The sequence below is a fragment of the Emydura macquarii genome, unplaced genomic scaffold (assembly GCF_026122565.2).
Source record: "Emydura macquarii macquarii isolate MOO-44397 ecotype Brisbane River unplaced genomic scaffold, CSIRO-AGI_Emac_v2 contig_1253, whole genome shotgun sequence".
NCBI classification, from domain to species: Eukaryota; Metazoa; Chordata; order Testudines; family Chelidae; genus Emydura; species Emydura macquarii.
Genome location: NW_027131390.1, coordinates 41,913,463 through 41,928,057, shown reverse-complemented (window position 1 = coordinate 41,928,057; position 14,595 = coordinate 41,913,463). Strand labels below are relative to the sequence as shown.

At 42.9% G+C, this 14,595-nt stretch overlaps 1 protein-coding gene across 1 annotated transcript in view; it reads left to right on the top strand.

The window, feature by feature from the left end:
- LOC137153370 (UDP-glucuronosyltransferase 1-6-like) overlaps positions 1 to 14,361 on the top strand; it is a 53,127-nt gene extending 38,766 nt beyond the window's left edge. Inside the window, 5 exon segments of the mRNA XM_067548615.1 lie at positions 5,294 to 5,425; positions 5,752 to 5,839; positions 7,903 to 8,034; positions 8,037 to 8,121; positions 11,262 to 14,361. Coding sequence (XP_067404716.1) covers positions 5,294 to 5,425; positions 5,752 to 5,839; positions 7,903 to 8,034; positions 8,037 to 8,121; positions 11,262 to 11,559 — 735 coding nt within the window. The 3' untranslated portion in view covers positions 11,560 to 14,361.
- The last annotated feature ends 234 nt before the right edge of the window (positions 14,362 to 14,595 follow it).

The following is a 14,595-nucleotide window of genomic DNA, read 5'->3' as shown; positions in this document are numbered from 1 at the left end:
AATTTTTGACACGCCTTGTTCATTTTGTTTCAGACTTTTGAAAAAGCAATCAGCTGAGCACAGGATCACACATGTGACATTGTAAAGTTTATTTTGTTTGGGCAATGATTGAGAAGCTGTGTCATAATCAACAAACACTGGAATAGAATGGAAATGTAGTTCCACCTCTGACTAAGAGGGGGAAGGATCACTCTATAATGAGAATATATGCTACTCGCAACCTGAAATACTGGAGTTCCCCCCTTGGGATGGTGCAGCTGTGTCTTAAATGACAGAATTAGCAAGTGGGAGTGTAATACAAATAATCAAGATACTAATAATTTTAGATAACAAAGTTATCATTCACGGCCATTGGTTTGATCATTGCCAAGATACTCCACCAAGAGTTTGACAGAGCATGAGATAGATAGCAAGCAGTGAACAAGTGAATCGTAATGATTTTCAATATCTTTCTGTTTAAAGCAGGAGCCAAAAGAACAAAATCACCACCTTGGCCAGTGGGTACAGCTTCATAGTGCGTCTGTTGTCCAATGACCTGCACAGAGTCACCTCAGGGAGTGGATAATTAGAGCTGGGTGTCAGTTTTAGGATGAATAGTTTATTCACTATAAAATGCAATTCTGGGGGGACTAAACCTATCCGTTTTAGTATTGGTAAAGTATTACCTTACATTCTCAATTCTATGAGCTGCTGGAATGAAACATCCCACACCAACATCTTAATGTTGAAATTTTGTGCAAATCCGGGAAGCCCACTTGTAGTGGATTGCCATAGGCCCCCTGCTTCTCTGGGTCCTAGGGGTGGTCCCGCCCCTCGGCAATAAGAGGACTTGCAGGCTTCGCCTGGTGTAGTCACCCGTGCTCGCTCCTGAACCAGGCCCACTTGGCCCCTGAGGCTTTGGGCTGCTTACCCTCTCTTGGCCAGGAGGCAAACTAAAGTGCAGGGCTTCTACCCTTCTCTCTGGCCATGACTCCTTCTGGTTTCTCTCTGGTTGGGTTATATGCACCCGGCAGCTAGAGGGACAGCTGTTCCCGCTTGCCTCATTAGGCACATTCCTGGCTTCTTCTAATCAGCCCCTTCAGCTGTTGGTTTCTTCCCTGCCATGCGGGGCTCTGCCAGCCCACCCCACCTTACCCCAACCCAGTTGGGTTGGGAAGGGAGAGAGGTACAGAGGGGACATAACCCCCTCCATTCTGCCACACCCATATTTTCCTACAGTGCTCCACTTTTTTCTGATCCTTTGTTGTCCAGTCAGATTGCATAACCAACCTTTAACCAGCTAAAAGTTAAAAAATACCTCACTCATGCTCATGTGAACATCCAGCTCACTGGAAACCAAACATTTAAGAACTGAAGGAATAACAGTTGGAAGGCTGTTAGAAAAACAATTCCTCTGTTGCCTGCAAATGGCTTAGCATGCTTCTAAAACCTGTCTGACTTACCGCAGTACAAGTCTTCCTTGTCTCGTGAGATGGGTTCTCTGTTACAAGCGGTTCATCACCTGCCTGCCTGGCTTTTATTTTTTCTGCCCTTCTGGTGCCTTTCTGAAGGAGGAAAGCTATTAGTGATTCCCCTGGATGGCAGTCACTGGCTCAGCATGCGCTCAATAGTAGAGCAGCTTCAGCAGAGAGGACATGAATTAGTAGCGGTTGTGCCAGAAGTCAGTGTTCAGATACAGCCATCGGAGCATTACACAATGAAAACATACACTGTGCCATACACCAAGGAATACTTGGAAACAGAATTTAAAATGCTGAGCCATCAAATATTTGCACCTCAGCCTTTCTGGGAAAAGATCACTCGAACATTCTCAAGAATAGGAACTATTATGACACTATTATCCAGTTCCTGCAAACAGCTTCTGTCCAACAAAGAGCTGATCGCATACCTCAAAGAAAGAACCTTTGATGCTGTCTTGATGGATCCTACATTTTTATGTGGACAAATAATAGCTGAGTATTTGTCCCTACCTTCTGTTTACTTCTCACGGGGAATTCCGTGCGGGTTAGACTTTCAGGCCACTCAGTGTCCAAATCCTCCTTCTTACATCCCAAAATTCTTCACCAGCTATACGGACCACATGGCATATCCTCAGCGCGTATGGAACTTCTTAGTCGGCTCAGCAGAGTTCTTGAGCTGTTACTTTCTTTATTCATCCTATGAAGATTTGATCAGGGAGTTCCTTCAACAAGATGTGACAGTGCCAGAGCTTTTCAGTCATGCATCCATTTGGCTGCTGAGATATGATTTTGTGTTTGAGTATCCGAGGCCGGTGATGCCCAACATGGTTTTAATTGGAGGCATAACCTGTGGCCGGGAGAAACTATTATCTCAGGTTAGTTCTTTCTTCAATTAAAATTGGACTATCCTACTAGCACTCATTATTAGATAAAGCTTCTATTGGCTAAAAATAATGCATATAAGCAAGCAAGCAACAGCATGGAAGGGCTTAAAAAAGCATGTTACAATTATTCTTCTCTTCGAGCCATAAGTAGTCACTTATATAATGACAGATTTTCAGTTGTCCACAAAACCATATATGGAAGGATAGGGTTTAATGTCTAGAATATTCTCATTTAATATATTTCTTCATAAGACATGTGCGATCACCTAGCATACCAAATAGTATTGAAACTTTGCACTTGCGTGGCACGTTTCATGAAGGTATTTCAAAGAGGAGGACAGACATTAATTAAGTGACAGCACCCATGCAAGGTAGGTGGATACTAGCCTCATTTTTACAGACTAACAACCTGACTCTCAGAGAGGTAGAGCCATATTCACAAAGTAGTCAGGCATGGAACTCTCTTGGGGAGTGAGAATGAAACAGTTAAAAAAAATTTGCTTGACCCAGTAGATTCACAGGGAAATTTGTAACTATGCACAATATTTAAGGAAAAGCTATTTCCTTTTTCACAATTTATTTAAACTATCTTTATACTGACTGTACTTGAGATATATTTTATTTGCATTTAAATTCCCTGAACTCTACATTCTCATGACAACATATTTTGATATATGATACTGCAGTATTTACTAATGAATGAATGATCCAATCTAGCATTCTTTGTATAGTCCTTGAACTTGGTGGGAATTTAGGGTACATAAGAAATGCAGGATTATAGTGATAATCCATCCACACAATCTATTCTGGTGTGTTGTTAAGAATGGCATGAAGCAGAAAAATAAGGCAATAGAATTTAAAAGTTAAGTGAGAATATGTAGGAAGATCAGTACATTTACACAAGAGACTAGGCAAAAAAAGTTGTTAGAATATCGTGGACAACAAACAAAGAAAACAGCAGAAATAAAAGTGACCACTACTGCACTAGTGAAATTATAGACAAATTGTTACATCAATAAGTATTGTCAACAATGAGCCCTAATGAAGTGTGTTGAGGGTTGGTGTAGATAGGGGAATGAGAATAAAGGATGTTTCAAGACAATTGAATAAATTAAAGTTGACGCAGAATTTAGAGATTGGTGCCTTGGAGTTTAGGGATTGTTGCTGCGAAATTTGGTTCAATTATGGCATAGAGTAGACAAGATCCTGAAAATGTAGCAACTTCATTTAACTGTGTACCCCAATAAATGGTGGTGATTAGTCATAGTGCTATGTAGCTGATGGCATTCAGAATAACTTGCATACTTTAAGTAGCTAATACTAATGCAAAATCATCCTGAACGACTGATTGCTGATTCCTGTTGATGGACTAAAAAAAAAACTTTTTCTGAACCATTGCTCGTGAGGGGAAGTCCCCTGAGGAAAGTGGTCTTTGCTGGCAGAAAAACAGATCCTGACCTAGCAAAGCACTTAAACATAGGAGTAACTTTCGCATAAGCAGTCCATGTGAAATCAATGGAACTATGCGTATGCCTAAAGCAGTGTCCATGTTTAGCTGTTCTGATGCATCAGGGTTTAGGAAGGACTCTCAGCAACCTGTCACCAGCCAGTGTGGGCATCTGGGCCTGATTCCAATGGGCATGAAGGTTATACTGAAATTAATTTGCAACTTCTAACAAGATCACTAAGCATGTGTTATACAGAGCGTGGCTTTGGATATGCTTCTTATGCTAAGTCATGCTCTGAAATTAGAGCTACAGTTCACCTTGTTTGCCTCTGTCCCAGTAACATCTGCATGTCTTTTGCCCTCCTATTCAGAATCCAAAGTTCACTGTGGTTTAATCTGTCAACAAAACATATAATAAACTTGTTACACAAGAATGAAGACGGCCAATCCTGGTTGTCCTTTAGAACACAAAAATGAATAGGTGACCTACAAGATTCATCAGGAGCTTTTAACTAACAGTTGTAGGAGTTTACTTAACAAGTTTTCCTTTCACACTCCAGGTTGTTTAAAGACTCATCAGTGCCTCCTGGAGAACTTTTGAAAAGGATCTATATTTAAATTTATATTCTGTGATTCTCTCTTCCCCAGGCTTTAAGGAAAATATATTTGTAAGAAATAGGACATTTATTCCTTATTGATTCTCTTGCTCTTGCACTTAGCTTTTTACTTGGACAGAATCCTTGGTTTATGTCATCACAGTTAGTTGCTGAGTCCTATTTAGCCCTTTCTTTGCAGTACGAGGCTCAAAAATCTTCTACCTGACCATGTCTAGACAATTGTGAAAGATTTTTTTAAAATTTAATTTAAAAGAAAAGAAAATGACAGGATTTTCAATATTATTAAGATCAAGACAGAATTAATCAATCAGGAAAATAAAAGTGCCGCTTTTTTCAGCCCATTGTTCACGTCATTAAGCTTTAAAAACACCAACCATCTTTCCACCGTGTGATCTGAAAAGAGAAACCATCAGACCTAAACCTGAATTTCCTGACACTTCTGGTGCGTGAAAAGAAAACATATTTAGCTGCTTTTGGGGGCCAGGAATCATAGGACTGTGGTTTAACAGATCTACATGATTTGTATTGCATCTTTCTTTACTGCGCTGAACCTGAATTCTTTCATATATGTTATTTATTTAGTACACTACAGCTTTTATTATTTCCATTGTGAGTCTTGATTTATGCCCCAATCCATGCATGCAAAAACTTGACCCTTGGTAGTAGTTCCATAGATTTCAAACAGGAAAATTGCATGCATACATTTTCTTCACATGCATAAATGTTTATAGGATCAGACCCGTACTGAATTATTTTGCCTGTTAACATTATTTCCTTTCCAGGCTTGTAGAGGTGAGATCACTTTGATTGCAAGGCACCAGAACCATAGTACTGTGTCATGGATTAGATGAAAAGCATTGACTGGAGGTTACTTTGTATTTGCAGGAATTTGAAGCCATTGTGAATGCCTCTGGGGAACATGGCTTTGTGGTCTTCTCTTTGGGCTCAATGGTCTCTGAGATTCCTATGAAGAAAGCCCAGGAGATTGCTGAAGCCTTTGGAACAATACCTCAGACAGTAAGAGGAAAAGAATCTTTCTAGCACAGCTGTTGAACACTATATTGAAATATAGTCACTGATTGCTATTTTGTATTTGATTTTTTTTTTTTAATTTATAAATGCGTGGGATAATATTTAACACAACAAATGGCTTCGATAAACCCCTCCTATGTCAAAAGACAACCCCATCTCTGCTACTCAGCAGAACCCTTGCTGTAACAGAGTTTGTCCATTATGGGCTTATCTACTCTGCTGTACCACACAGTTTACAGGAAGAAGCAACAGCAGAAGAATTGTAAGAGGCAAGCTCTTACTATTCATGCTGTATTTTTTATTTCCCAAAGGTTTTTTGGAGGTACACTGGAGAAGCCCCACCCAACCTTGCAAAAAACACAAAGCTGGTCAAATGGCTACCACAGAATGATCTACTTGGTAAGTCTGGACAGGAGAGGGCGCTATTAGCAACAATTAAGTAGGTTTCTTTTAATTTCATAATGCCCTAAGGGAAGAGTCATAAATTCCATAGATTTGTGGATTCCAAGGCTAGAAGGGCCTCTCTATAAACACATCAGAAGGATAAATACCACAGAGGGAGCGGAGTTATTTAAGTTAAGCTCTAATGTTGGCACAAGAACAAATGGAGATAAAGTGGCCATCAACAAAAGTTAAGGCTCGAAATTAGACAAAGGTTCTTATGCATCACAAGAGTGAAGTTCGGAACAGCATTCCATGCGGGGCAGCAGAGGCAGAAACCTACCTGGTTTCAAGAATGAGCTTGATATGTTTATGGAAAGGATGGTATGATAAGATTGTCTACAATGGCATTTGGCTCATCTGCAACTGCTGATAGCAAAGATCTCCAATGGCTGGAGATGGGACACTAGACGGGGAGGGCTCTGAATTACTACAGAGAATTCTTTCCCAGGTGGCTGGCTGGTGGGTCCCACCCACATGGTTAAGGTCTAACTGATTGCCGTATTTGGGGTCCAAAAGGAATTTTTCTCAGGTCAGACTAGCAGAAAACCTGGGCTTTTTTTTTTTTTTTTTTTTGGCCTTGCTCTGCAACACAGGGCACTTGCTTTAATCTAGAGTAAATGATGGACTCTTTGCAACTTGAATTCTTTACATCAAGATTTGAGATGTCAGTAACTCAGTCAGCAGTTATGGGTCTTTTACAGGAGTGGATGAGTGAGTTTCTGTGGCCTGTGACCTGTAGGAGATCAGAGTAGATGATCATGATGGTCCCTTCTGGCCTTAAAGTCTAGGAGTGAGGGGCCATTGTGATCATCTGGTCTGACCTCCTCTATAACATAGGACTTCCCTGAATTAATTCTTGTTTGAACCAAAGCAGATCTTTCAGAGAAACCTCCAGAGCTGATTTTAAAATGGCCAGTAATGTAAATCGAGCCCAGCCTTTGGGTCCAATGGTTAATTATCCTCACTGTTAAAAATTTGTGCCTTGTTTCCATTCTAAATTAGACTGACTTCATCTTCCAGCCATTACATCTTGTTATACCCTTTGTCAGCTAGATTATAAAATTTCTGTTCCCAATGTAGGTATTTATAGACGGAGCTTTGTTTTATTCACATGGCACCACTGTACATAGAGTTTATTAAATCATTACTAGTAGGTGGACGTACTGGTTCTGTAAAAGCAAGTGCTCACCCTTTTGTCTGAGCCATTCCCAGATCTTAGCTAGGGAAATAACCCTCTTCCTCACTTCAAACACACGCCTGTCTCTGGTGATTTCATTAAATTCCACAGTCTCACTGGAACCAGTGTCCTGCTCTGTGCAGCTCTCATGTTCTCTGGGGCTTCCCAGAAGTCCACAGTCCCTGCTAGAGCATGACTGATGAGTGAAGCACCAAGACCTGCCAGATTCAAACAGGATAATGTGCTGGGTCCCAGAGAGAGACTGGTGACCTCTGAACAGAACAGGAAAGAGTCTCTTTGATGTCAGCGCTTATGGGGCGTACCACGAGAGGTCTGAGTGTTGTGGAGAAGAAAGAGAAAATTACCAAAGTTTGTTAGAGATTGAGGGGAGAAGGAAGTCACAGGATTTGGGGGAAGAGGGATGAATCTAAGGAAGGGAAAGATCTGACTGAGAACAGAAAGATTAGCTGAGATTAAAGGCAGAGGGTGAAATTCTAACCCCACAGAAGTCAATGTTTTTGTGGATTTCACTCCAAGATCTCAGAAGTTTTACAGACGAATCCAAGCTTTGCAAAGGTTATCCAAACCTAGCAGAACCTCAGAGACCTTTAAGGTTCACTCCATCATTGATCATTTGATGTCAATTATAATCCTGAAGATTGCCCTGGAGTGATTCCCATCTGACTTGCACACCTGTGTTGTCGTGTTCCATATTTATAACTACTGATGTCATTGCACCCTAAGCATATCTGTATACTGTGCCTCCTGCAATTTAATGAATTAACCTAAAATGTCTGAGCAAACAGTCTACTACAGTAATACCTTTACCTTTCCCCCACAGCTCATCCTAAAGCTCGTGCCTTTATCACTCATGGAGGCTCTCATGGAATCTATGAGGGGATATGCAATGCAGTGCCAATGGTTCTGATGCCATTATTTGGAGACCAGATGGACAACGCTAAGCGGATAGAGTCCCGGGGGCGGGAGTGACGCTGAATGTAGTTGAAATTACTTCTAAGGACCTGTCTGATGCATTGAATGCAGTTATTAATGATAAAAGGTCAGTAACAGCAGATATAAATGTGGCTTCTTCATTTTAGGGCTATTGAATATGATGCAGGCACATTGGCTTCCAGCTAAACTTGAACAGTAAGCATTACCTTTGTCACATTAAGGATGTTATGTCTCACTCAGCAATGAGGATTTATAGACCATTGGGTTAGCATTAGGGGGCTAGCACATTCCCCGTTACAATAGGACTTTCCTCATCAGGGACTTTAATTATAGGTATCAAGAATGGGCTTGATTATGCAAATACAATGATGCAGTGCTAGAGTGGGTGTGGCATAAATACAATGGAAGAAAACAATTTTCCAAGGTACGTTACATGATTAAAGCCAAAAGTGTCCAGCATCGTGGAGAATGTCAAGACAGCAATACAGAAGTCTTTGTATATAGAGTACAAAAAAATGTGGGGTTTTTCCCCCTTTCCCAGGCAGGAAAGGGAGAGAAAGGAGGGGATTTTTTTTTTTTTTTTTAAAACACCTTGAAAATGGAAAACAAATGTTTCATTTCATAATTTTTCAGCAAAAAAACCTACAGGTTCCACTGAAAGTTCTCAAACAAAAATGTTTTATTTGAAATTTTTTTCAAGGGAGGTGGACCTGATTTGTTGATTTGCTTTAAATGTACAGTGAACACGAGCAAAATGCTTCCAAATGTCAAAGACGGATAAGCCTTGATGACTGATTCCCATTTCAGCATTACATCATTTCATTTGTATAGTGACTTCCGTACATTGTCTTATATTGAGCAAAGCTATGGTTCTGTTGCAGAACATCCTTAAAGGCTTATCTTATAGTCTTCAAGCGGACATGTTTTACAGAGGTTAACTATAGCATTAATTTACTATATAGACCAGAGTTTCCTCAGTCAACTCATCTCTATCTGTTTGCAAGCCACAGCATCAGGCACAATGAAACACCAGTTGGCTCAGCATTATCTGATTATGCCAGCAGAAAGGAAGCACAGGTCATTGATGTCTTTTGGCACCTTTCATGGCAGCTGAGATAGAACATGCACAGAAAGGAACCAGGAAGGGATTTTGATTCACTCCCTGTCAAGGGCCATGTTGAGGTGACTCATCCTGCCACACTGGCTGTCCTCTCACACCAAGATTTGGTTACATTTAGTGTTGGTCTCTGTTACACTAGGGTAAATGTGGCCAAACCCATTGACGTCCATCTGAGGAGAACTTGACCTTTTTTCTTAGTTTGTGTGTAATGAAGCAGCCCACATTGGACCCTCAAGGCTTCCAAGAGACCCTGTGTCCTTCGGCAAGTGCCGCCTCTTCACCTTTCACCTCTAAATTTATCTAACAGAGATTTAGAACTGCTGCCCAGTGGCATTCCAAGGGTCTCCAGCGCCCGGGAACCAAGCCTACATTTGTGCCCCCCCCCAGGCCTCACACCCCCTCTCAGCCCCATGCAAGGCAGGAGGGGTCCCAGCACCACCCCCCAGCTGCCCTGGGGAGGAGGAGTCTGTACCTGCGGGGGGAGGCATGAGGCTTGGGGGGGCACAAATACAAGACTGGCTCCACCGCTGCCCTCCCCACTTACCTGCCACGCAGCACCTGCCTCTCCCACTGCAGCCCTGCAGCCTGGTGCCAGCTTGGATAGGGCAGCCTCACCACCCCAGCCTGGGGGCGGGAGGCGCCAGGCTGGCCCTACACAACGTACAGGGGACGGGTGGCACAGGAGGCTCTGCGCCCCTCAGAGCCTCCCGTGCCCCCTACCTGTCATGAAGGGCCAGCCTAGTGCCCCCCGTCCCCGCACTTACCTGCCACTCCAGCCCCGCAACCTGGCGCTGGCTTGGACAGGGTGGCCTCACCCCGCCCCAGCTTGGGAGGGGGTGCCGGGCTGGCTCTTCACGATGCACGGTGGGGAGGTGCTAAGGGGCGCCCCTCAGAACCTCCTGTGCCCCTGCCTCCTGCACGTGGTGAAGAGCTGGTGAGAAATAGGGACTTGGAATGGTTCTCTCATTGCAAAAAGTAATTGTCACTGTTCACATATTCTCACCTTCTAATCAACAGTTGTGAATAGGCCTCATCTACCCTAACTGAACTGACTTTGTTAGCACTTGCCTTCCCCATTGTTATGTTTCTCACCCTTGGATGTATATATATACACCTCGTCTCTGTGGTTTCTACTTCATGCATCTGATGACGTAGGTTGCAGCCCACGAAAGCTTATGCCCACAGAAATTTGTTAGTTTTTAAGGTGCTAGAGGACTCTCGTTTTGATTCTTTTGCTGTTTCAGTGCCACTGGCCAATCCCGTCTACTGGACACCCTGCCTTCCTTTGGCTTTCTTGGATCATTTAGAACATTATTGCTATTTATTATTTGTATTATCATAGCTGCTAGGAGACCCAGTTGTGGATCAGGACACCTCCCCATGCTAGGTGCTGTACAAACCCAGAAAGATGGTCTCTTGCCCCAACGAGCTTACAATCCAAATATAAGACAAGAGACAACAGGTGGATATTAATGTGGGATGCACAAGGAAATAATGTGACGTTACCTGGCAGTAGGAGAGGCAGTGCCCCAACTACATAGCTATTCTCAGTTTTTTGTAGGCAACACAGCAAAGGGGAGTTTTAAAGAATCTCCTTTGGTGTCTCCTCCTCTTTTCTCCTGCAGAATCCAAAGAACTTGGTCCTTGGCCTTCTCTTCTACACCTAATCCCTGGATGCCCTTATCTGCTCACATAGCTTCAGCTACCATCTCTAAGCTGATGATTTATAAATCTACTTCTACACCCTGACTGGTCTCCTCCCATCAAATCCAACATTTCAGCCTGCCCTCTCGATACCTCTTCCCAGAGGTCTTGCTGACTGTTTAAGCCCAACATACCGAAAACTAAGGTCCTTAATTTTCTCCTTAGACCTTCTCTACTGCCCGCTTGCTTTGTCACTGTTACCACCACCATCCTCAGCTCACAACCTGGATGTTGTTTAAAATTTTTTCCTTTTCTTAGGAGGGTTTAAGACACAGATGGGAAAAAAAAACTCTCAGTGCATATGGCATGAGAAAAATATTAACTGATGGATCTGTGTGGAATTTATTTCCCTGGATATAGATGATCCTCTAACTTTTTAAATATAAAAGGTATTTAAAACATTTCATTTCTTTTATTTATAGCTATAAAGAAAATATCATGCGTCTCTCAGCCCTTCACCTCGACAGACCAATCCATCCTCTTGATCTCGCAGTGCACTGGGTTGAGTTTGTGATGAGACACAAGGGAGCACCACATTTGCGGCCTGCAGCCCATGATCTCAACTGGATCCAGTACCACTCCCTGGATGTCATTGCTTTTCTCCTGGCTGTGGTGCTCGTCACCATGTTCATCTCTCTGAAGTGCTGCCTGTTCTGTTGCCGGAAGTGTTTCTTTAAAAAAGGAAAAGTGACCAAATCGAGCAAATCAAAGACACAATAACGAATGGGGTTGGAGATGGGGTGAAGCTCCAGATCTTAGGGAGTGTACAGCCCCCCTGAGCATTGTCCCAGTAAAGTAATTTCTGGTAGTCAGCTCAGAAACTATTCAGAATATATATCCTTTAAATAGCAGCACAGTGGTTTGTTGTTCCATGTTTTGATTTTGTCTCCAATTAATTCAGATTATTTTTGAAAGCTTTGTTTGAAGCCTGTTTGATTGTTAAAGATAATTCACACCATAATGCTATGGTGTGGTACTCAGAATATTAACTGGACTCCAGAGTTCAGTTTCCTGATGTGTTCACTCAGGCAAGTCGCTGCTTGGTGCGTCAGTTTTCCCATCTGTGCAATGGGGATAACAAAAGTGTTATGAAACTTCTCCTTAGGTACCACTCTAGTGTGTGCATGTCTGACGCATCATATTTACAAAGTACTTTGAGATCAAAGAATAGAATCATAGAATATTAGAGTTGGAAGGGACCTCAGGAGGTCATCTAGTCCAACCCCATGCTCAAAGCAGGACTAACCTCAGCTAAATCATCCCAGCCAGGGATTTGTCAGGCCTCAACTTAAAAACCTCTAAAGATGGAGATTCCACCACCTCCCTAGGTAACCCATTCCAGTGCTTCACCACCCTCCTAGTGAAAAACTTTTTCCTAGACCTCCCCAACTGCAACTTCAGACCGTTGCTCCTTGTTCTGCCATCTGCCACCACCGAGAACAGCCTAGCCCCATCCTCCCTGGAACCCCCCTTCAGGTAGTTAAAGGCTGCTATCAAATCCCCCCTCATTCTTCTCTTTTGCAGACTAAACAAGCCTAGTTCCCTCAGCCTCTCCTCATAAGTCCTGTGCTCCAGCCACCTAATCATTTTTGTTGCCCTCCGCTGGACTCTCTCCAACTCGTCTACATCCTTTTTGTAGTGGGGGGCCCAAAACTGGACACAATACTCCAAATGCGGCCTCACCAATGCCGAATAGAGGGGAATAATCACTTCCTGCGTCCTGCTGGCAATGCCCCTCCTAATGCAGCCCAATATGCTATTAGCCTTCTTGACAACCAGGGCACACTGCTGACTCATATCCAGCTTTTTATCCACTGTTACCCCCAGGTCCTTTTCTGCAGAACTGCTGCCTAGCTCATCGGTCCCCAGTCTATAGCTGTGCATGGGATTCTTCCTTCCTAAGTGGAGGACTCTGCACTTTTCTCTGTTGAACCTCATTAAATTTCTTTTGGCCCAATCCTCCAGTTTGTTTAGGTCCTTCTGTATCCTATCCCTACCTTCCAGGGTATCTACCACTCCCCCCAGCTTAGTGTCATCTGCAAACTTGCTGAGGGTGCAATCTACCCCATCCTCCAGATCATTAATGAAGATGTTGAACAAAACCGGCCCCAGGACCAACCCCTGGGGCACTCCATTTGTGACTGGTTGCCAGCTAGACATGGAGCCATTGATCACTACTCATTGAGCCCTATGCTCTAGCCAGTTCTCGATCCATTTTATAGTCCATTCATCCAACCCATACTTCTTTAACTTGCTGATAAGAATACTGAGAGAGACAGTATCAAAAGCTTTGCTAAAGTCAAGGTATATCACATCCACCGCCTTCCCTGCATCCACAGAGCCAGTCACCTCATCATAGAAAGCAATCAGGTTGGTCAGGCATGACTTTCCCTTGGTGAATCCGTGTTGACTGTTCCTGATCACCTTCCTCTCTTCCAAGTGCCTTAAAATGGATTTCTTAAGGACCTGCTCCATGATTTTTCCAGGGATTGAAGTGAGGCTGATTGGTCTGTAGTTCCCTGGATCCTCTTTCCTCCCTTTTTTGAAGATGGGCACTATATTTTCTTTTTTCCAGTCCTCAGGGACCTCCCCCTGTTGCCATGAGCTTTCAAAGATAATAGCCAATGGCTCTGAAATCACCTCAGCCAATTCCCTCAGCACTCTCGGTGCATTGCATCTGGCCCCATGGACTTGTATATGTCCAATCCTTCTAAATAGTCTTGGACCTGTTCCTTCAGCACTGCGGGATGTTCATCTCCTTCCCATTCTGTGCCACCCAGTGAAGCAGTCTGGGCGCTGATCTTGTCTGTGAAGACAGAGGCAAAAAAGGCATTGAGTACCTCAGCTTTCTCCACATCCTCTGTCACTAGGTCGCCTCCCTCATTCTCTAAGGGGCCCACACTTTCCCTAATCTTCCTCTTGTTGGCAACATACCTGTAGAAACCCTTCTTGTTCCCCTTCACGTCCTTTGCTAGCTGCAACTCCAATTGTGCTTTGGTCTTCCTGATTTCATTCCTGCATGTTCGAGCAGTGTTTTTATAATCCTCCCTAGTCATCTGACCAAGCTTCCATTTCTTGTAAGCTTCTTTTTTGTGTTTAAGTTCGCCAAAGACTTCTTTGTTAAGCCAAGCTGGACGCCTACCATATTTGCTATTCTTTCTGCACATCTTTGGATGAAAGTTGTTACATAAGTGCAAAGTAGGGCTATAAGACAGGAAGGGAATAGCATCCTCACAGCTATTTGATTGGAAATAAAGAATGGTATTTGTTCTGGTCACATCAATCTGTCATTGTCTGAACTGTATTTCAAATCCTCTGAATGTAAAACACATTTTCCATTTGAAAGTATTATCGAGCCATCACCGCCCAATCAAATTCCACCCCAACTGCAGTACTGAATCTGGACCTCCGTAGTCAACTGATTTGATCCTTGTTATTGAGATTCTGTTAAAAAACAAACCAACGAACAAAAACCTGTACAAATAAACCCTAAATAATATGAACAACAGTTCTCTTTTTCTGATTTGAGATGTATGAGCCTGATTTCTTACATGCAGAAATCTCTGCACTAAGGAGCAGAGACACCGAAAAACTCAATGTCGTTCAGCATGACAGTCCTACATCCTCAATTATAACCCTCTGAATGTATAACAACCAGCTCTTAGAGCTTCTGAAGTCCTCACCAGAGGAAAAGCAAGAAAGAGCAAGACAGTGTAATTCTATGTGTGTGTTGTTACGTTTCAAAGCATGCACAGA